The 24338-nt window shown below is 41.1% G+C and overlaps 1 protein-coding gene across 45 annotated transcripts in view; it reads left to right on the forward strand.

Annotated features, from left to right (window-relative positions):
* Positions 1 to 17662: 17662 nt before the first annotated feature.
* The window catches only part of ABI3BP (ABI family member 3 binding protein), a 425352-nt gene continuing 418676 nt past the window's right edge, over positions 17663 to 24338 (forward strand). For all 45 annotated transcript variants that reach the window (XM_075590134.1, XM_075590143.1, XM_075590151.1 and 42 more), the window contains exon 1: positions 17663 to 17844. In XM_075590134.1, the coding sequence (XP_075446249.1) occupies positions 17766 to 17844 (79 nt within the window). In that variant the 5' untranslated portion in view covers positions 17663 to 17765. The remainder of the gene's footprint in view (positions 17845 to 24338) is intronic.

Below are 24338 nucleotides of genomic sequence, written 5' to 3' on the forward strand. Positions count from 1 at the left end.
GGGTACAGCTGTGAGTAGTGGAGGCCACTGGAATCAGGAAATTGCAGCAGGTAACAGGAACACCGATGCAGGCCTCTGCAGGAGGAAGGGGATCCAGTGCTTCAGCACAAAACAGCACTCCCTAGCCAGTTAAAGCTGTGAGTAGAGGCGGCCACTGGAAGCACACAGGGAATAGGCACTGCAGACAGGACAAGAAACACTGCGGCTTCAGTGTAGCCGCGGCGGAGTCTGCCAGTAACTAGGAGCAATGGCAAGAAGGCCAGACAGACCAAACACAGGCTGTGGCAAACACAGTTACTAGAGAAAGACTATGTTCAGCGACTTCCTGGTGGGCGCGGCAGGAGTTAAATAGAACAGACAGCCAATCAGACAGAGCTGCATAGGAGGCATCAAGAAGCAGGCTGCAGTCTAATTGCAGGAGCAGGTGATTCTTGATTGCAGGTTCAAGGGGGAGTTGTCAAGAAGCTACAAGGCTCTGTAGGAAAAGGTTTCAGCAAAACCCAGGAGTGGATTCCTTACAAGGTGACACATTGTGTACCCATTTGCATGTCATTTCCCAGAATCCCTTGCTGCAGTGGTAGCGCTATATGCTATGTGATAATGGTTGAAATGCAGGGTTGCAGACCTGTTTAAGACATGTGAATGTGCTCACAAGTGATATTCTTTATTGGATATATATATATATATATATATATATATATATAAATATATATATATATATATATATATATATATATATATATACTGTCATATAAATACACTGAATTACATGTAAAGTGTACATATTTATTTACTATTAGAAACATATGTTAAAGCATGACAAATACCAGAACATTGTAAAGAGTAATGTAATACTGTACATACTGTATGTTTTTGTTTAACAGATAACCACATTATATGTAACATGTGTAACAATTTCACTATGTGAGGGTCAGGGAGCCGCGCCACCCTCGGCACGCTCCTCACTCACCCAATGTCATGGCGGGACCCTCCACGCCACTTCGGGCGCGCATGCGCACTCCCGTGCCACCATTTGCACTCTTCTCCCACACCGGGCCCAGGCACTCACGGCACGCACACGGAGCATGCACGACGCACGCTCAGTAGTTCAGGTAGCATCTCTGCCATCAGAGACCTTCCCTGCACCTGCACTTCAGCCTATCACTGTTCCCACCCGGTCCACAACTCCAAGCTGCAGCTTGTCCATTGGTTGCTCTCTCCTACATATGCTCTGCTGTGTCACAAGCACTTTGGCAGAGCATAGAACTAGTTACATTGTTCTTACCTCTCTCTGCCTCCATAGTCTTGCCTTGCCTTGCTACTCTTCATTCTGTGTACCGACCCGGCTCTCCTCGACGATTCTTCTCTCTCCAAACCTGACCTCGGCAACCGGACAGCCTATTCTCTCCAATCCCGGATCCGGCTAACAGTACCTGCAACGTTCCGCACCTCTCCTACTCTGACCTCAGCAAGTATATCGACCATCCGTACCCCTCCAACCCCGATCCGGCTAACCTGACCCAATCTACACTCCAGACGTGCCCCCGTGGCTGTGGGAGGCGTTTTATCCATTCCACCTCAGCACCGTGGTCCCGCCTTGTTTATGGTGAACACAGCGTGACACACTAATAGTATTCCCGAAGGCACTTAAATTAAGTGCCGGGGGAGCTGCAGGGCCTCTGTAAACCTTCACTTACCTAGACTCCCGCGGCTTCCTTCCTACGTCTCCATGGCAACGCGGCATCAAAATGACGCCGCGAGGTCATGTGACATCACGTTGCTATGGCAACGTGGTGTCATGACGCCGGAGCGCAGGTAAGTGGGGGTTAGGTGGGGCGCGGGAATGAGGGGACCGCCGGCAGGGGGCGCAGGGTAAAAAGTTTGCGCCCCCCTGATGTATTGAACTGAACTTTATACATTATATGTTATCTTTTTATAGGTCCTTCCTTAGCAGACTGTGAAACTCGGGATCCTCGCAGACAAGCCTTGCATCCTTGCCGGCTTGTTCAGCTTCTTGGAGCTTGCGGTGCTTGGTGTGTGTCAAAGCTGGACCCAACCGTTCCAACCTCTGTCCTTGCAAGTTGGGAAAGACTAATTTCTGGCAGGCTGCTGACTGCCTTTTAAACCCCTTGCGATCAGGAGTTTACTTGAAACAGCTTAGGAGACCTGACACTAGGGTGTGGTCTGAGCCTGATTACAGAGAGTTAACACTTGACTTTCTTACCAAAGCCAATGCCATAAAAAAAAGATGTCTCAAAACAAAATTGGAAAAGAACCTTTTAATGCAACAACACAATATTTGTCTGCACAAACTGAGGCAAAATATTTGTAACCCCTCTAATTTACCGTAGACTAACACCTAATGCTGAGTTAGGGGCCTGAGTCCTTCTCCAAGATACAGTACATTACCTTACATGTGGCAGCAGGTCAGACAAAGGGAGGCAGACTACAGTAATGTTTATAGCATAAAGGTATCTATTAGGTAACTGTCTTCATATACCCAGGTAAACCATATGATCATCAACTAGAGGATCATTCAATGCACATCCAATATATAAGAACATAAACAATCCGCACAAAATGCTGCACAAGTGTTTGTCAGTGTCTCACTCTGTCTGATACCACCCGACCCAATATATAAGGGCCTGTGTGAAAGTTCAGGCACACTGTTTGAGCTCTTATTCAGTGTAATTACGTAGCAGGCCTGTACTTCAGGAATGCTTCAGTACCCTTTACTTGGCTTCCGTTGAGGATTCCCTCTGATAGTGTGCGTGCCTCCTACGGATGCCCGATCGATACTCCACTGGGCTCCACTCATGGAGTGGACTTGCACTCCCCAGTTAGCATCAGCTAATCTCATGCGAATTGTTGTCTGGCTATTCACCACCACTGGTCAATCCTGAGATCCCTCAGGATGCTGCAGCTCTGTCCCCGCATGCTCCACCAGCGTGCTCCGCTTAAAGACTCTTCTCACCTTATTCCCTTCTCTCAAGTCCATTGTCATTGGCTGATGTCATGCCTATCATTAGTCACATGTTGAGTGTACATTGGAGAGGAGCCTTGCAGGGGGCAGTGTGTTTAATTGTTGCATGCATTTTACAAGGGGTTACAATTGTAATATGCAGGCCAATGCTAACACTGAGCAGGTGCATTTTTCACCACAAAATCCCATCACTCCCAACAGCTGTATCAGCAGCAGCATTTGAGGCAATGGCACCCCCTGTCTCTGTAAGTCTCCCAACATACCACTTATATTGTAAGCTCCTCAGGACTGGGATTTCCTTTCCTATTGTCTGATTTTGTTTGCTGCACTCAGTGTATTATCATTTCCTGTATGGCATTGTCTCTTTTGCAAAGTGCTGAGTACACTCGGTGCTATATTAATAAAGATATGCATACAGTACATGATAGATATGGTCATCTTTACTGGTGGGCGGTGTGCTGGAAGACTGTCAGAAAACTTGGCTATGGCATCAAATGAACAGCATTCTGTAGATATAGTTGTCATTGGTAGTAGTGCAGAGACCGGAGCTGGAAGCAGTCCCTTGTCTGCTTCATGTAATATCTAGTAGAAGAAATGCTCTGTCCACATACAACTATTACTCCAGATTACTGTGTTCAAGATTACATATTTTTTTATTTCACATGATGCAAATCACACAATGTTTCAGGGTGTCTAGCCCCCTTCATCAGGTGCCAACAGAAGTCCCTGTGCTGGAAGACTACTATATTTCTCTTGTTAGAAAGAGTAATCCTTGGGTTGCTAAGTGAACCTCAATGAATTATTACGTATTTTATTTTTTGGAGCTTTCACACTGTATGATAGTCTGCTTGTTGTAAACCATAGGGGTATGTTCGTTTGAAATTTGGTACATTTTTTTGCAATTCTTTCAAAGTTCTTCAGACAAAAGTTATATGGAAGTAAGATAATATTGCACGAAATCATATGCTACCCTAGAGGTCTTGAAAGAACCTTTGAAAGATAATCCACTGGGTAGTAAACATCATACAGTATGCTGAAATGGACCATTCTCCTTTGTGACTTGTCAAATTTGCCATAAATCAAGTGTGAGCTGGGTCTATAATTCCAGCAATTCCAATATGATTAGGTACTGAAGTTGCACACAGTGATGTGCTATTTCTCACTAAATTACCTCATGGAAACCTTGACTTTGAAAATATACTTGTGTTGTAGCACTGTGATCTTTACATTCAATTCCAGACTTTCTCATGATGTTTGCTGTTCCAAAAGTGTTTTGCACATACTGTACATTTCCCACTCTTTCCAACTCTCAGTCTCTCTGATTGCATGTATTTATTTTTATTTATAAAATATTTAACCAGGAAAAAATACCTCTAGTTTTCAAGTATATCCTGGCTATTAACTTGCCCACTTTTTTTAACCTTACTTCCACCCTCCTCATCATCCTCAAACCCATAGAGTTTCACTTCTACTGTATAATCTACAGTATCTGCTGAAAGAGGGGGGAAAATGCTTGCTCCAGTAGCTAGCATATACTGTAGGTGCTTGTGATGCTTCTCCCATGATGACCTGTGAGGATTGATGTTACATTTCGTATGTATACTTTGGCAAAACTAATGACAAGTTTGTGTTATTTGCATTAGTATGAGAAATAATTAATGATTCACTGTTAAGAACACCCTGGGTGGGCTTTATTCAGTTTGAATTAACATTTCTTTTTACTATCTGCGTGTCTAGAGTTTTTAATATATTGTCCCTGTACTGTCCAATCGCTTGGGTATAATTAAACATTGTTATTTGTACTTTGGTTCTAATATCTTTGTGATTTTTATACTGGTGTGATTTTAAGAGGCAAATGAATGCACAAACGGGTTTTGTATATTACTGTGTGTGTCAATGCATGTATCAATAACCTGTTTATTTATTGTGATGCAGCTTGCCAAAATCCATGTACAGCAACTCTCACATTTTTCAGTACATTCCTGATGTATAGTGTGTAGATTTGTGTAGGCGGACATACTACAGACACATACTGTATCTTTCAATACCAATCACTAACAATGTTAGTAAATAGCAAATACAGTAGCTACATGCACGCATGCAGCTATCAAACTCTCAAAGATAAAAGGTTTCATTTTGTTAGTATCTGTTGGATCATGTTACTATTTAGAAGGCCTGGCAACCCCTATTTTGTTTGAAATAACATATTGCTTGCACTCATGGTAGGAATCATTTTGGGGAGTTTTTCTAAGTTTTCCAGCTGCAAAACCGCAGCACCAATTTTGTTAAGTGAAAAAAATAGTCCCATGGAAAGCAATGGGGATTTTCTTCTTTCAAACCTGTGGTGCTGTTTTTCCTCCCATTTTGCATCTTGGAAACTGTGATGCAACGCCAACATAGGCCCGAATCTACAAAAGTGTGCTAAATTCTAGCACGCCTTTACTCCCATGGGAGTTGAGGCGTGCTAAAGATTGTGCACCCTTTTGTGGATCTGGGCTATAGTCTTCTTTTTTTTTAATTCATGCAAAAGTAAATGTTTTTTGCCACAGTGATAATGTATTAAATGTAAAGTTTGTAAAATGTTTTTAACATTAAGGTTGCCTTTAGGTTTGAAATACCTAAGATTTTCTTGTCCATCCTTTTTTGTTTTTTTACATTTTGGGTTAATATTTTTTTTATTTTAATACTGTGTAACGTGTTTCCCCCACCCCTTGGGAGATGTTGCCATTACATGATGTAGGTTGGTGCATATCTTCTGGCTCACAGTAGATCCGACTCTCCGCTGATGTTGTTGGGGAAAACGGGACTGGTTTCTGGGGTACATTACAGTTGCTCATCTCTGGGTACACAGCGCCTCCATCTGCTGCCGGCTCCAGATGTATGGAGGCAATCTCCTATGTAGAAACGATTACCTCTCCCCCAGAAAGATTACACTCAAGGCAGGAGGTATATTCAACTGGAACCAGTTTATTGTTCTTCTGTACACACAGTAACACGTGGGCATCTGCCCAATGCAGTTCACTGTAGGTCTCCAACATCCGGGTGGTCCCTGGACATACACTCAAGGGCCCCTGCAGCAGTCCCTACTCTTTCCTGATGCTCTAGCAGGGCCAGGGGAAAGGTAATCACTCACTCTCTACCTAAGGGGAGAGGACCAGGGTATGCCAGTGCACAGCAATACTGTGTGTTACCGGTCTCTCTCAACGGTAAAGACCCTGTCTAAATCTGGTATTGCAACCTCTTAAGTACAGTAGGGGGAAGGTACCAGGTCTGAACCCAGGGTTGGGCAGAACACAGACCTAGTCCCACCTCCTCCCCTGTCACTTAAGGGTGCTGCCTGGGTGCGGAGAACCCATAATTGGTCCTGACACTGCCTGCTCTTATCAGGGCTTGCATGTCAGGGAGGGCAGACTGGTAGCCAAACCAGACATGGCTACAACTGTATTTGTTCATTATAATAAAATTAGAGAGGTAAAGAGTGCCATTTATGTGGTTTCTGGCCTTTTTTTTCTTTTTTGGATTTTCTAATCCATTTGGCAGCAAAGGGTTTTGGTAGAAACTGTACTATGGATTTTTCGAGTTTACATCCCTAGTTTTAGAGAGAAAGTATAGTTTTTGTGTGAAATAATAAAAATGTTATACAAACCATAACAAATTTACATTTTCCTTGATTTCATTAAAATACAGTGTACAGCAAATAACAATACCACTTGTGGTGCATTTGCATGTCTCAGACAGGTCTGCAACTCAGTCTTTCCCCGATTTTCACTTAGCAAACAGTGCTTCTACTGCAGCTAATGATTCTGGGTAATGACATTGAAATGAGCACTGTGTGTCACTCTTTACTTATTATTCATTTTAACATGGACCCCTATAAGCTTATGCCTGCTGTATTACACAGCATTTCAGCATAGCCTCAGTTGAATAAGTGCATGTCATTACCCAGAATTCCTGGCTGCAGTGGAAGCACTCTTTGCTAAATGATAATGGGGAAAGACAGGTTTGCAGACCTTTTATTTGCTGTCAACTGTACGGTGGAGGGATTTTGTCACTTTGTTTTTGTTATCCACCATAAGTTTTTAATGTCTGGTTATACCCACTTATCAGCTTCACGTTGCATAGCCAGCAACCAACCTCGCACTGATAAGAAAAGTTTGAAATCACTGTGATTTTTGGTCTTTGGGCTAAGATCAAGTGTGGTGTCTGTCCTGTGAAGGATGGACGCTAGAGGCCTCACTTGATCCTCTGGTCATGACCGAGAAGGCAGATACAATGAAGCCCGGGCGTTTTATTCAAAGCACACCAGGTTTCATCAACTTGGGGGGTCCATTTCACTGCACCTTCGGGTTGGGATTTTGAATTGTCTCAGAATTGGGTTCTATTGTTGGCTAGTTCACTATGTCAACATCCAATTGATTATGTCATGTTTCTTTAAGCTTGGGATCTAACGATGGGTGATTTTAACCCCACCACTGCCATTGGTGTCAGTGGTATAATTCCCCTTTGGTCTGACTCATAAGTGCTCCAGTTAACAACGGGTTAATATGGGACTATTTAAGTACAAGGGATTGTATAGGCTCCACAATCCCCTGAGGAAGTGACGCCCCCCGTCACGAAACGTGTAGGGAGGAGCCTAAGGAGACGCCGGCCTGTTTTCACATTCATCTACCTGTGTGGAAGCGGAAGCGGTGACGTCACCGCGCTGACACCAGAGCATCGCGAGATACACGCGGCTACCGGCAAGGACTGCCAGGGACTGGTGTTTGCTGCTGGACAGCCGGGTCGGGCGCTCCTTTTGATTTTAAAACTCACTGTGTCTGTGAGTATATGTCTGTTTGTGCATTGGAGGTACAGTATTAAATGGTTTTTAGGTATTGCGCAATCCTCTGCCCCCTTTTTTATCCCTGGTTGGAGTTGCATATACAGGAATACGGGAGTGGACATAGATGACAACACCTGGAGAAAAAGATTTTATCTGAGCCTATCGGAAGACGGCGCACCTCGTGGGGTTCGTGCTGTGCCTTTTTTTAAGTGCTGGGAACACCTACCTTTTTCATGTATTAGTACTGGTAAGGCTCAGGGTCCCTCCCTTTGTTCCCTTGCACCTTACACACTTTATTTTCCACTTTCTCATTACATCTGGAGTGCTGTCTATAACACCATACTTTTTGCATGATGGAGTCCAAGTTCACTTTCTGCCATCCTGGGATATGTTCCTGGTTGATATAGCTGTAGTACTTGATGCATGGAGCACACATTTTTTAAAACTTCCCTGGCCTTAAGCTGGGTGTGCACTTGCATGGCTCACATGCACATATGCTCTGTTTTTTTTTTTACTGAGTACAAGAACTTATTGTTTTGTTTTCAGTTTGTGGTCACCGTCTCTCCACGAGAGGAAATATTATGGGTGATTAAGCCTTTGGACTGAATCATCTGATCCTGGACTTCTTGTCTGGTCATTTGGCTGAAGAATCTAGGCAGAGAGTGTCACACTCCTGCGGGAAGACACCACAGTAACCGAACCTGAGGATCTGTCGGGAATGGTAGCCTGAAGACCAAAGGGGCTGAAAGGGATCAGGTCTGACTTTGTAGGACGGTCTTAATAGACACAGCACCTGAATCATGAACTCTTCATGATCCAAGCACAGGAGGAGCATCACCCCACTCGGGACTCCAAAAAAAAAAGCTCTCTAAGTAGGTTTTCTGATATGACGAAAAGCTGTGTAATACGGCACGCATAAGCTTATAGGGGTTCATGCTAAAATGGATAAGAAGAAAGTACTGACTCTCTATACATCTCATTACCCAGAATCTATGGCTGCAACCGAAGCACTGTTTGCTAAGCGATAAAGGGGTAAGACAAGGTTGCAGACCTCTCTGAGACATGTGAATGCAGTACAAGTGGTATTTGTATTTGCTGTACTCTGTACAGTGGAAGGTTTTTGTCACTTTATGTTACCCACTGTTGGAGATGTGCCAGAGGGTAAAACACAGGAAACATTTTTAGTAGAAATTAACATAGGCTTTATTAGCCAGCAGCATTAAACAGAAAAAAAGCTTCATTTCAGAAAACAAAATTAGAGCAGAACACAATAACCAAGTCTAACCCCATGTAGGGGACTGACTAACATTCAGCAGTCCCTATCTGAGAGCTATGAGGCTAGGCCTCTAACCTTTGACACAAGTCCAAAGAGAGGTACCTGCAGGTTGGGTGCTCTCCACGTCTAGAGATGGGCGAATTCACCCAAATCAGTTTCCCAGCTTTTCGCTGATGTAACCCCCGAAATTCATTTTGTGGTGTAAAATCCGCAAACGGATTTGGGCGGTTTCAATCCGCACAGATTAATCAAAAACTGCCTTTGGATGAAACCCATGGACGGAATTGTATAATCCAATCTGCGGATTCAGCAATCCATTGGTGGATTTTTAATAATCCGCCAGCGGATTGCTGAATCCCCTTGATTGGATTCTACAAATCCGTCAACAGATTGTGGAATCCGCGGAATGTATTGGTAATAATAATTAAAAATCCACAAATCACAAAGCGCCTTCTTTTAGATAGATCCGCTGAAATCCATGGACCAAAAGAACCAACCAATCTGCTGCGGATCCAAATCCGAGCAAAAAAAAATTGCCCATCTCTATCCACGTCAGTCTAGGGTGTCTGTGATGGTGTCTGTGAGGTGATCCCTCTGGCAGGTTCCAGGGACCAATGCTGTCTGGAACAGGGAGTCCCTGGGTTCTCTCTAGCAGCACAGAATCTGTGCTAGAGATCCCCTGCAGTTTGTGCAGCAGGCTTTTAAGCATGCTTAATGAGCCAGGTGGAGACTGGTCAAATAACTGCTGCTAAAATGAAACAGACTCATCAGCTATAGACATGCTTTATTTTTTAAGCATTTTACATTGTTACATAGTATACGAGGTTGAAAAAAGACATCCATCCATCAAGTTCAACCTTTTAGACAGGGAAAATGCCCGGTCACCACACCCACCATAACTTTTTTAATGTCTGATTAAAATATAGTAACTTGACAATGAATATCCATATGGGAATGATCCTATAAATGTATCCCTTACAAATTTGTGAGTTTGCTAAAATAATAATAATAATAATCCTGTTTTGAGAAACCTGATAATTGTTACATGTTATAATGCTGACATTACACTCTATCCCAGGGGTGCTCAACTCCAGTCCTCAAGCCCCCCTCCCCCCAACAGGTCAGGTTTTCAGGATATCCTGGTGTTCAATCAGTCCCTGTTCAGCACAGGTGGCTCATCTGAGCCTCTGATTGAGACACCTGTGCTGGTGCTGGATATCCTGAAAACCTGACCTGTTGGGGGAGCTTCAGGACTGGAGTTGAGCACCTCTGCTCTATCTCATAACTCTGTAAAATAAATGAATAACATGTTAGCTTTATTTTGAATAACAAATCAAAACCACATGATTTTTAGTCTGAGCACTGAATTGTGTAATTTTTTCCCAATGTGCTGAAATCCTTGCACAGATAGTATATAAAGGATGATGTTTCTACAGGTGTTGCATAAACAATCTGTGCAATAAAAAGGCATCATGCTCCAGTGCTTTTATTTTGTGTGTGAGTGGTGTGTTATGTTATGTGGGGTTTTATGCTTTATTGCTTTCCAAATAAAAAAAATCCATATTAATTGTTTGGATATACATTAATTCTCTATAGTAGATAAGACATTTCCAAAGATCCCCAAATCATATGCAGGTACAAACCCAATACAAGTGGCATTCCAGTCCCCACCTAATAAATACCCCATCTATCATGAACATGATAAATATTTGGGTACAGAACATGCACAAAGATCTCTGAAGGAGCAAAACGAGAACAGGAGCTTTTGTCTGAGATATTAGATCCCAAGATGCCCCTATGTCATCCATATGATATGCATGGATTTGCAGTTTTGTTCTCTATGTATTCATTGTTGATTTTTTTTAATTAATATTTCATAGTGGTTTTAGATATTGTGCACAATGTGACATTTTGAATAGCATCTTTAAAGAATTGTTTTCTTGTGTTTGTTTTGCTCATAAGGATGTCTCTAATACATTTTCTGTGATTTCTCTGATAAGCAAAACATGCAGTTTTTGTAATGGCTTCAGATCAACAACTTCCACACACCTATTTGTTTATTTATTAAAACAAATAGAAACTGTCAGAAAGGAGTTCAGTATTCTTTTCACTTCTGGCCTCTTCAGCAATGAAAGCGAGGGATTAACTGAGGCAAAGCTACATGTGAATAATGAACTGATCACAGTATTACACATTCCATGTTGCATTCCATGTTTAGGTAGGTCCACAACTTACTTTGAAAAGTCATACTCGTATCTCTCTTTTAGAGTAGTGATTTTAGAAAGAAGGGGTTCTTTAGTCTGTTACTTTACTTTACCCCGAAGTGTTTATTCTTTAATCTTGTTTTTTTTGTTTTTTTTCTGGAACTTTCTTATTTGGTTCAGTTGACTTTCGTTTACTTCGACTCAATGGTGAACTAGTTCAAACATATTTCCATATCATAATGTATTCACATATGAAGATATTATACAGAATGTATTACTAATTACTTGGGGCCCTTTCTTTTCTTGCAATTATTGTTATGCATCAAATGGCCCCACATGAATTGCCCCAAACATCTGTATGTGACTAATGAGTGAGAAATGTAGTCATTTTCAATGGATAGTATTCATACATACATGCACAGATTTGATTCCTATTAAGAATACAAATATCTTGACCTTTTACATTTGAATAGATTCCTCTTTCGATGTTTCTGTATCTGGAAAAAGCTGGTCTTATAATTAGAAGTGAACAAAGGGAATTGGAGTATATCCAGAAGCAATCCCCTCTCCCCTGCTCTACTAAATTTAATCCTGCTTCGAAATAGCCATAAGCTGCAACCCACAGTAAAGTCAAGTGCCTCCTGGAAGAAGAACTGATTGAAAGCAGTTCATTTGAAATATATTGGCAAGGATTCAACAGTTTGGTAGAGGTTATTAGCTACAGAATAAACATGTCAGTCATACATTGCATGATCCTTTCTAGAACACATTCTGAATTCTGTGTGTACTGTATGAAACAAATGGGGCATAAAAGCACTCGCAGTTTCTTCAAGTACTGAACTGGGTGCATTGTCGTCCACATTCGATAAGGATCACATGTGGGAACAGAAAATGCAATGGCACTCTACTGGACTTGTGTGAATAATAGTACTGGTTTATTGACGAATCCAAGTTGGACCAACTTTGGACCTTTTCCTTGACAAAGACTAGTGGAGCGCCGTCACATTTTCTGGTTCTGCAAGTGTACTGTATATATCTTTCCAGGAGTTGCTAACAGTGACACATGTATCCAATACTGATTTGCACATTAGAGCAAATTTTGGACTGCCAGCACAGCAATATTAATTATATCATCATGGTTACAAAATAACACAATATAAAAAATCAATAGCTGGGTGAATCTAGTATATGATTGGAGACCTCAAGAGCCAGAAGAGCAAGTGCTCGGATACAGAGTTTCATTGTCTGAAAAATTCAGGTAATTGTATTGAAAGGAGTTTATATAGCAATATAAAGAAAAGTGTATTTTGACGTAATGCTCTTTTATTTTTAACCGAACCGTTTCTTACATCTGATGCAGAATTTTGGACTTAGGTCACTTCAGATATAGCAGATTTTTGTGGGCGAATAAAAGTAAAAAAAGACTGACACACAGACACACAGAATATGATAAATCTCATTGTAATCTGTGAACCATGTAACTCCTTTCCAACTTCTCCAACTGACACTCCCCAAGTCACAAGCTAGAGCAGATGGGTCAAATTTGGTACAAAAGTGTACAATGAAAATGCCCTGGATTGTGCCATATTGCTTTGATACATAGACCCCTATGCATTTATTGTGCCAAGAAATCACAAATGTTTGAGCCCTGAAAAGACTTCTCTAGCAGGGCCAAAACATTTGTGTTTTCTTGGTATCAAAGCTGCTTTGAACGCAGGTCTAGAATTGGAGTTTATTTATTTATAAAATGTTTTACCAGGAAGTAATAAATTGAGTGTTACCTCTCATTTTCAAGTATGTCCTGGGCATACTGTAGTTATGATGACAAATAATACATGGTTACAAATACAGTTACATAAGTGAACAGGGTATACATTATATACAAGACATTGCATGCACAGTTAAAGATAATATATATTATAGGCATATCGCAGTGTTCGACAAACCTATACATTTGCACGCCCCGGGCGAGTGGATTTAACATCGTGGCGAGCTCCTATTGGCCCAAGCAGCACACGTGTGGTACTAGGTGGCGAGTAGATTTTTTTGTTCGGCGAGTAGATTTTTGGGTGATTTGTCGACCACTGGGCATATGTAACAGTTACAGACCAGATTAAAATGTGAGACAGCTTTAGTTTTGAAAGAACTTAGACTGGTGGCGGTTGTGAGAGTCTCCTTTAGATTGTACCAGTTTTAGGCCGTGCCTATAGTGCCGTCGATGGCGACAGTGACACGATGGGTGATGTCACCCGTCGCCGTCGCCACCGGCAAAATTTATATATCGCCGGCGTCAGCATCGCGTGTTTCCGGCAATTTGATTGGTTCAAGGGCCATCACGTGACGAGACAGCCCTTGAAAAATCAAATTTTGCCGGCTACCAGTTTTCGCAACGGCGACGTTGCTCTGTCGCTTTGTCTCCGTCACGTGCACTATAAGCGCACGCGGCAATGCATTTGTTTTCGTCAACGTTGCGTCGCCGTCGCCATCGCCGGCACTCTAAGCACAGCCTTAGGGTGCACGGTAAGAGAAGGAGAGGCTGGATACTTGGCTGAACCTTGGGACCATGAACAGTCTTTAATAGTCAAATCTCAGATGATAAGTTCTGCATGTGGTAGGGGTGAGGAGCTTGTTCAGATAGACTGGTAGCTTGCTCAGAAAGTATTTGAAGGCAAGACAGGAAAGATGAACTTTGCACCTAGACTCAAGTGATGACCAATCTAGTTCCTTGAACATTTCGCAGTGATGTGTGCTGTAGTTGCATTGGGGAACAAAATGGCATGCAGTATCGAATTGTAGAGGGTATCAAGTTTGCTAAGGTGGGTGTGGGGTGACGAGCCATATACCATGTCCCCATAGTCGATGATTGCATTAGCATCTGCTGTGTGACACACTTTCTGACCAGCAGACTTAGGGAGGATTTGTTCCTGTAAAGTACACCTAGTTTGGCGTAGGTTTTGGATGTCAGAGTATCAGTGTGCAACGCAAATATTAAATGGCAGTCAAACCAAGTGCCCAAGTATTTAAATCTAGTAAAAGGGGGCTATGGTGGTATTAGCGTTGGTTCTGATCTGGAGCTCAGTCATTGGAAGCTTTTAAAATGTAGCCTTGGTCCCAAATACCATTGTTACAGTCTTGTCAGTGTTTAAAACAGTTTGTTTTGGAAAATTCAATTCTCAAGTCTCAAAAAGTCAGATTGAAGTACGTGTCCAAGGTCGGAGAGGCTAGGGCTGTGTGCATATAAGATTGTGTCATCTGCATACATTTTTATTGAAGCTCCCTTGCAAGCTGTAGGCAGATCATTGATGAACACTGAGAAGAGTAGGGGCCCCGGAACAGAGCCTTGCGGGACACCACAGGTGATATCCAGGGGGTTGGAGTTAGAGCCTGAGATGGACACATGTTGGGATCTACCTGATAGGTAGGAATGAAACCAGTTTTAAGCACGCTTCCCTATAACAGAGCACTGGAGTTTATTAAGCAAGATAACATGATCAACTGTATCAAAAGCCTTTGCAAAATCTAGAAATATTGCACCAGTGAGTTGTCCCAGTTCCATTCCACACTGGATTTCATTGCAAACTTTTAGCAGGTTAGTTACCGTGGAGTGTTTGGGGCGAAAGCCAGATTGGAATTGGCTAGGAAATTTGTCTTGGTATAGTAATCGCTTAATTGGGAGTGAACACATTTTTCCATGAGTTTGGATAGTATTGGGAGAAGAGAGATTGGCCTGTAGTTTGAGACAATGTTTTTGTCCCCACTTTTGAAGATTGGGATAACTCTGGCAGTTTTCCAGCTCTTCGGGATATGGCCTGCAGACAGGATAGAGTTGACTATGTAAGCAATTGGTTTGGCAATGGCACCAAGTCTTAGGAAGTTAGATTGGAGTAAATCAGGTTCACATTGGGTGTTTAGTTTTTATTTGAGGAGTGCTTGTGTCGTCTCCTCTTCAGATACTGGGACAAATTGAAAATTGTGAGCAGTGTTGGAAGAGGCTTCTATCAGACTACATTTTATGCCTTGGTGTTCCATATTGTATAAAGAGAGAGAGAGAAAAGATCCCTTTTGATGCATACACCTCCACAAATACTCAAAATAATTAAATGTTATTAATATATGATGAAAACATAAACTGATTAAAACCTACACATGAAGCGCTTAGCTGTATAAGATTATGCGTATCAGACGGTGATATACTGTACATGTCATCTTCTATTATACCATTTTAGGGTATTATCTATAGTAATTATTATACTTTGGGACACGTTGGTGTTCCATATACCTATTCCATTGGCACCCTATTGCGGTACTATATTTGATTCATCTTTGAAGTGCGGTATACATGTTAATTTTTTTTTTATACTGGGGAATCACATTGAATTATTATTGGTGTTGGGTTTCCAAAAACATTGGTTTACATAAAATAATGTTTTTAATGTAAATACATGTTAGCAACATTCAAAGTGCAGAAGAGAGGCCAGTGTCTTCAGCATAACTGTGAGGTCTGTTGGGAGTTGCGAGCTTGCCTTTTTTTGTATGTAGGTGCTGAAAGAAGACTATTTGAGCTTCAAGTCTAGTTGTAAGCATAGCTTATTAAACTATATTTAAATGTCTCTCATTTATGAGATTTTTTTTAAAGCTGCCAGCTCCAGATCAAATATTAAATGACATTTAGATGCACTGGTGTACCAGTTAATTTATCCTGGTACTCTTTCTTCTTTTCTTTTTATATCTCCAGTATACAAATGTAATCCAAGTAATTACTCTCAAGAGCACCAACCTGCCATGCACTGTTTTCCAGGTGTTGAAGGCACTTCAGGGTCACTTCAGATTAGAAACAAACTCATCCTAAGAAATTTGTACGGAATCCTGAATGTTATCTTTATTATCTTAAATATTCCTTATTTGCAATACTGGTGCGATATTCATTGCTCAGTGCAATATGCTGCACCATTTTCTGATCTGATAAGTGAATTTGCGGGATTGTGCACAGATTCTAAAAGACAAAGCACTCCTATAATATAGTCATTAAAATGTACGTGTTTGTTCAATAGCAAACAAGGTAAGGATCAGATGAACATCTCCTTGAGAAAGCGCCACAGTGGGCGTGAAACGCGTGGGAGAGTAGTTAGCACTGTTTGTTTCTTTTGTTTTTATGTAGTCCAATAAAGTTGATTTTTACCCTCTTTTGCTGGTGAGCGCCTTACCTTTATTCCTGGAGCGGATGTTCGTCTGATCCTTACCTTGTTTGCTTTTGTCTGCGAGGATCCTGCTACACCACCGGAGGTCACATGGGAGACGCTTCTGGCAGCGTGAGGGAAGCAGCTTGAAAGAAGGGACTCAGGACGGTGTTCTATCGTGAGTAAGGCTACTCCACACCTGGCTCTGCCGGGGCTATGGGGACTACGTGAATACACTTCACATTATATTGTCCCTGTGTTGTTCCCCTCCTGTCCTCCCCAATCATCTGTTTTTACACATTACTGCTTAACCCTATATTCCCCACTACCTGGTGTTAGCTCCACTTATTGCATTTATCAGTGCCTGAGTGCCACCGCAGCCGCACCGCCTGGAGCTTGTATGCGTTTTTTTTGTTCTCTGTGTTTGTTCAATATTCTGTTTTGCGATTGTGTTCTTGGACAGTTCATCAAACCTCTGACTTGTGATCATTTGGCGCATGTAACGGAAATACAGAAATGACCACGACCTCAATACACACGTGGATATTGCTGCGGATCCAATATTGGGAACAGAAAGTCGTTTTGAAATGTAAATATTTTCTGCTTTGTTTTTTTTGTTTTTTTAGGTAAAGTATCATTTTTTAGAAACCTTATTTAAAAGGAGTTGGAAAATAAAACTGACCGCTGTGTGTATATCTTCACGAGTTGCCTAGAATCACAGCTGCGGTTTGAAGCCTTCCAGAGGTACCTGCAGTGCATGCTTTCCAGCACCTCTGGCAGCGAACGGGTTCACATTGCGTGACGTTTAAAAACACATCATTATATACACAGATTGAATTCCTTCCCATAATAATCAAACCCTTGAAGAAAGAAAGTGCACACCTTCAAACCCACCTAACTCACAAATATTCTACCTCACCCCTGTTACATAATGTACACACACACACACACACACATCAGATTTTTCTATTGAATCGATGCAACTCATATACACTCGGTTCTTAATAGAAGTACTGTACACTTTAAATATGCCCTGAGGTTTCTGTGCAGAAGTCCTCAGACAAACACAGCATAATAGTAACCAGAGCATCATTACATAAGCAATTCGATATTATCACACTTATGCAAATTAAGTCCAACATTTTCAGAGACAGTGTGTGATGTCATGTCTCCTCCCACCTAAACTTAGCTCATGTCAAAGTTGCAGCCTTGTCACTGGAAGTACAGAACTTTAAACTACAGCTACCTTGTTGTGTGTGCTACATAGCAGCATCTCTCATTGTGCTGGGGCTTTTTTGCAACCATGCTATCAAGACTCTTTTTTCTGCTCTTCTGTGGAATTATTGCAGCACATCTTGGAAATGCACAGAAATTGCCTAAAGGCAAGTAGCGATGCTGTTTTATGTATTTAATATGCTTGTTTCAGCTGTGAAATTATAATGTTACAGAATGCCAGTGAAACCTAGTATACTTTAAGGAAAAGTTAATGCATTATTTTTCATAGTCATTTCAGGTTTAACTTTGGCTGTTATTCTGGAAACTAAGCAAACAAAATTGCAATTGAATAAGCATTGATCAAAAGGCTATGTTTTAAATGCTGACATTATGTTTTGCTAAATTAATGCATTTTGTAATTTTTTTAAGCAGGCTTTCAGGAATCCTGCAAAAAAAATTATCTGAACAGTTTGATATGAAACTATATTCAATGTTGATGAGCAAATTGAGGAATGCATTTTTATCATAGCAGTATGTATTTGATAATGGATCTTTGCATTCACATTTCAAGGTTACTGACTACATAAAATCTGCCTGCTTTAGTTAGGAGAAAAGTTTGCAGAACACGGTCACTCCCCCTTCCCTCTCTAAGCTGATCATTCTCTGTAATTCAGTTTTGGCAGATCACTGCTGCTATAACAGCTGTAGTGTCAAATGAAAATGATATTTTTGGACCTAAAGCGTTTTGTTTTTAGAAAGGTTGGCACAGATGTTTTTCCACATCTTGAGTACAAAAGATATTGAAGTTGAATTATATTTGAAATATATGTACTGTAGGACAGATTCCCAGTTGCGGTTATTTTCTGAGTTGATCCTGTAAGTCAGAAGGAAAATCTTCAATACTGTAGTCTTAGATATAGGCAATTAAACTCCATCTCTGTATGTGGTTTCATTTTCTGGCACTTTCAGAAAGGACAATGACATCAGGGTGTGTAGGGGATTAGGAACACACAGTTTGTCATACTTGAATATAGTTCATAGTGCAAATCGAGATACAATGGGAACATTGAACATACTTCTGTACCCTTTTAGTACAGCATTAAACTTTGCACACAGATAAAATTCCCAGATGGAAAAAAACCTACCAGACTGAAATGGTTATATTGCTAAAACTAGAATTGAACTGGTAATCATAAAAATGATGCACAGGCACGTCCTTCAGTTACTGTTAACCCTTTCAGAGAGTGGACAGCAGCATCACAATGGGGTGCTTGTTCCTTCAACACTAAAGGGGTTAGGGACTAGGAGAATAGACTAGAATAAGAGTTGTACTAAAAGGTTAAAGCACTTGTGTCTGAAGTGGGAAATTGTGGTCCATGACTCTTTACCAATTATGAACTCTGAGAAGTAACATTATCTCCCAGTGCATCAGGCAGTAAAAACATATTCTAAGTTTACTACAGCAGATGACTATCCACTGAACTGCTCTGCAGTGCTACAGTATGTACTGTATATAACCATTACCTACAGCAATCAGTGAATTGCATATTGTATTTAGCATTTTGTTACATGAAGTCGCACAAATAGAATGGTAAGGCGCAAAACCCTTTTTTTCTCTGTATGTAATGCACAGAATCAGAAATGCCACACTGCATTGATATCATACTGTAAAACTCTGACACTGGAGTGTAAATATCACAAGACAAATCAGTCTGGCAGCTTGCTGAAGAAGTGACTGTCAATTTAGAAGCAGTGCAATATCGGTTCAATAAAGATTGCAATGTGCTTGTAACGCAACGGAGGGATGTGCAATACTGTATCAATGCAAACTTAGAGCAAAACTGAAGCAAATTGCATTTTCTGTCAATGTATCAAGGTATTTTCTCCAACTTTTGCATTGTGTGCATCAGCTGGCAAATGTGGGGGACGGTCAATAAAAGGAGTTGCGTGACGCACAGAATATAATAAGATGTTTCAAACTCTGCGTCTCAGTGCATCGCCTTGTATTTGCATCAAAAAATCTACTGGGTCTGAGGTGGTGTAAACTTTTTTGGCTTACAATTTGCGTTAAAGAAACACTCACACTTTATGCAGCAGATAATGTAACAATGCGTCGAAATGAACTACTGTATTTCCACGTTGTTTACGTTGATAGATCTCCCACAATGTATTTTTGGAAATGGGTATACCAGTGCAACACAATGTAACTGATTGCATGACGATAAGGGCCCCTGTTTAATGTGTTGTGACATTATCTTCACCATGCTCATGAAGAGTTTAGAAAAGAGGTAAATAAATGGAGGTGAAATCTTCCAGAGCGAGAGGAGAATAACATATTGAATAGTGGCCTCAATTTTTCACTATTGAACCTTTCTGCTCTTAACCCTTTGAGTTCCGGAGGGGCCGCAGCACCACACAGCAATCACGTGATCGCTCCGTCGCTGATAACGGAACAGAAGCGGAGGCGTCCCTCCTTCCGTTCCACTTCCTCCTAGATCTCATTCAGCACAGAAGACAAACTCCCTTAAAGAAACCAGCAGGAACTTTATGGCGTGGCTGCGACGTCACGAGGCTCCTGGAGTGGTGGACCCCGTGACGTAGTAGCAACGTCTACAGAGCACCCAAAGGGTTGGAAGGGTGTGCAGTGCATGCCTCGGTAATTACTGTGGCATCAAAAAGGCTCAATTAATGTTAGCAGACCCGCTATTTTACATGATACAATTCCAAATCATAACGTATGATCCCTTCTGATCTTGGCAGATAAAGCACTCTGTGTGCACACACTTTGCAGATGTTTGTATTTCACTTTCTTGTTACTTGGAATGTATCTGTAATCATGTTAACTGTAAACATTTGGCAAAGTAGAACGTCCCAAGACTGATGTTGCAAGCTTGGTATGCTGCTGGTTGGTGTGTAGCTCTTTTCCGTTGCTAATTTGTTACTTCGGGGGAGCCCAGTAAAGACTCTTACATATAAACATTTAAACCACAGGTGGCAGCAACACCTTGTCAAATGTTGCAGGGGTCAGTTGCGCAGCAGAGTCATTTCTAAAGCTACAGTACAGTCGCTCACAGAAATCCACAGCACTATTTTTAGTCTCATACTTGTGAACTCTCCCTTATTTTCTGTGCGTTTCACTGGTGTGGAGGAGACTGTCTCCCTGATTTTTAGCATCTGAGGTCTCATAAACTTCAATAGTCTTACTGGTACTGTTAAAAATTAACTCAGTCCAAATAAAAAGGGTATCACCTAATACTAAAGTACTCATTTACTCTGCACTATCGCAACTGGACCAACATAGCTATTTATTTTAGATTTTTAAATATTAGAACTTTTCCACTAACATGCCATTTTTTTATCCAAAAAGTCAAAATCTCAGATATTTTGACCCTTAGAAGTTAACACCTCTGCAGTCTGTATCAAGGAACTCCTTGTTGTTTTCCTAATCAGCAGTACTGATTACTTATTTATTTGACAATAATATAGCCATAAGCAGATATTAAGAATTATTAATGGTCCAGAAACAGATGGTCACTTATTCTTTCATTTACTGTTCAAACAGATATAGATATAGATATATGAATAACAGACCCTCACCGAGTCTCTTATATTGATGTGTGTAGACTATTCACACTAATAATTCTTAATGTGTTTTTGGATATATTATTGTCAAATAAATAAGTGATCATTACTGCAGATAAGGAGCTTGTTGTCATTGTCTTTATCTATCTATGTATCTCTATATCTTTGTCTTTATCTATTTATGTATCCCTATATCTTTGTCTTTATCTATTTATGTATCCCTATATCTTTGTCTTTATCTATCTATGTATCTCTATATCTTTGTCGTTATATATCTATGTATCTCTATATCATCTCTCTATCTATCTATATCTCTATAGCTCTAATTATAGACTATGACAACAAAGAGTTCCTTATCTGCACTCATGATCACTTATTTATTTGACAATAATACATCCATAAGTACACATTAAGAATTATGGTTATATTCCAGTATATATATTGTATTAAGTTCCTTGCACCGCCTAAGAAAATAAGGTTTTATGCTTACTGGAATATAACAAACTGAGCTAGACCTATCTGTTTTTTCTAAATACTTTGGGAGATATTCTCGTAACTACAAGATTGTCATTGCCAAACCGCTCAGTTAGATATGGTCATAAGTAGCGGATTTAAACTAGCCAAAAATTCATATGCTGTATTGCAAATCGCAGTGGTTTAAACCGCGTCTATAAAAAGTGACAAACCGCATGGTTTAAAGCAGTCTTACTACAGCCCCACTGTTTTTTTCTTCCTTACTTTAATATGTACAGTACCGGCAGCTTTTATTCTATGCAATGCCGGCGGCATGCCGGGGTCTACTCCGGGCGGCGCCAGTCAAGACCGCGCGCCGCTGCGGTTCCACCACGCACCCCCCCCCACTTCGGGCGCATTTTTGCCCCCCTTCCCGACCCCGAACCCGGCTCCTGCTCTGCCCCTCTGCTTCCCCGCACCCCCCGCTTACCTCAATTTACACTCCAGGGGTGTCGGGGAAGCCGGGGAAGCCGGGGCAGCCGAGGAAGCCGGGCGCGTCACGTGACAGTGACGTCACAGTGCGCCACAACAAGCCGCGTCACCACGCTTCCCGCACGCATCCTGCCGTGCGGGAAGTGTTCGAATAAAAGATGCCGGTACTGTAAAGCATGAAACAATGTATAATTCTACATTCTTAACTAAGCTGGCAATCAATTGGTTCTCCTGTTATAAATCCGTAAAAATCCTGATTGTGTGCCTAACTTAATGGCACCTTTCAGTTTCAATGAATCCTTTCGTCCTGGAGACACAGCAGCTACAAGGCAACATTATCTATTGTTACAGTTTGCAGTTCAAACTGCTGGGAACATTGGTAAAAAATTATCACAAACAGGAAAATGTTGCAAAGAGTTTGCAATGCTTGGGAGTTGGGCTAAAATCTGCTATATAAAGGAAATGATGCTTTAATACTCATTAAAATGGCATTAAGAATTGAATACATTTTTTTTAAACAGTCACTATTATCTAATCCTACAGAACTGATTTATTTTAAAAAAAAGAAAAATATTAAGATTTCACATGCTGCTTTAAAAGCCAAAGCGCCCAGATTGTACTTGCTTCTGAAGCAGAATTACCTGAAGGTGGTGCTAACTCCATCCCCAACCTGACATACAGTATGGGTTTTGCTCTCTCTCAGCAAAACTGATATTTCAGGCTCTGGGTGGAACTCTCAATACCAATCTTGCCACCTTGAGAGAAGCGAGAGAAAAAAATTTGTGTTATTAGAAGTGGTTTTGATAACGGAGCTACAGTATGAGAATTCCAGTTGTAAAAATAAGTGCGAGTTGGAGGCTTTTTGGGCAAACCGATCGAATTGGCAAAGCCGGAGTGAAAACACCTCTATTTAAAAAGCCCTTGGACATGCAAGAAGGGATTACAGTATAGCAAAGCACACCTATCCGATCGGGAATCAATTTAAGCTTGATTGCGGAAAAACTGGCAATGTCAGAAGCAGGCTGATTTCAGAGCATGCTACAGTCTGCCTTGCTGCGGTCCCTGTATATTAAAGGTGCCTTTGCACTTCCCTCACTAATAAATATTGGATGTGTAAGGAAAGAGGCAAATGACTTGTAGATATCTAGGCTAAGCAATCTAATTAGAATTACGCCATATGCTAAGGAAGGTATATGCCAGATCTATATATCATCAGATTAAATGTAATTGTTTCAAATTAAGGATCTACAGTAGGTATGCATATGTATGTATACAGTATATAGGCGTTTATTATTGCTGTATGGTTGCAGATTAGAAACAGATGTATCAATCTGACTGATAAAATAATGTGGCCCAGGCTGTAGTTGAAGATGCAGCATTACCCATAGAATAAAATGTAACTGAAAACAGTGCTTAAGTAGCAGATTGACACTAACATTATGTTAACACTCAATTGTATAGCATATGCAAAATATAAGCTTATATATGCCATGTAGACATTACCTAGTAGACATTTCTACTGGGTAATTCAGCCCTAAGGAATTTTTTTTCCTTAAAGCTCTAGATGGAAGAGGTGCACAGACGTGTTATAGAATAGTGATAGGGTGGCTGCTCCAGGTGGGGATAAAGCCATTCATAGGTGAGGATTTTTTTTCGGTGCTTCTACTGACTAGGTAAAGCAGTAGGGGTCTAGGAATACAATCCAAGTTGGAGAGTTCATCGGGTTTCTCTCAGCGCTCACGCTACGTTGGGTAGGAGTTTGCATACTGAGATGCATTTCCCCCCATAGAGTTTAAAAAGCATTCAGGGTGGTGAACATGGAAGCTAGACATGGGGTTTTCATGCTTGAATCAAAGCCCAAGGGCTTATCGGGGTATGATGGCACTAGACACTCAGGAAGGAACCAAAGAGAGTTTACAGAGGGTAGACCATGCTTCAGGATTGGATGTGGGTATGTAGCAGGGTGACCAAGGTCACAAAAAAAAAATACCTGAGGAACAGGCTACCTTCACCCAGGCTCCAGTGCAGTAATTATGTGAAGGCTTCCAGGGGTACAATCGCTAACTGTCAGTCCATTATTTCAGACTTTTTATTAGTAGTATCATTTGTATGTTTTTTTTTGTTCTTATTTGAA

This window comes from Ascaphus truei, chromosome 3, assembly GCF_040206685.1.
Source record: "Ascaphus truei isolate aAscTru1 chromosome 3, aAscTru1.hap1, whole genome shotgun sequence".
Lineage (NCBI taxonomy): Eukaryota > Metazoa > Chordata > Amphibia > Anura > Ascaphidae > Ascaphus > Ascaphus truei.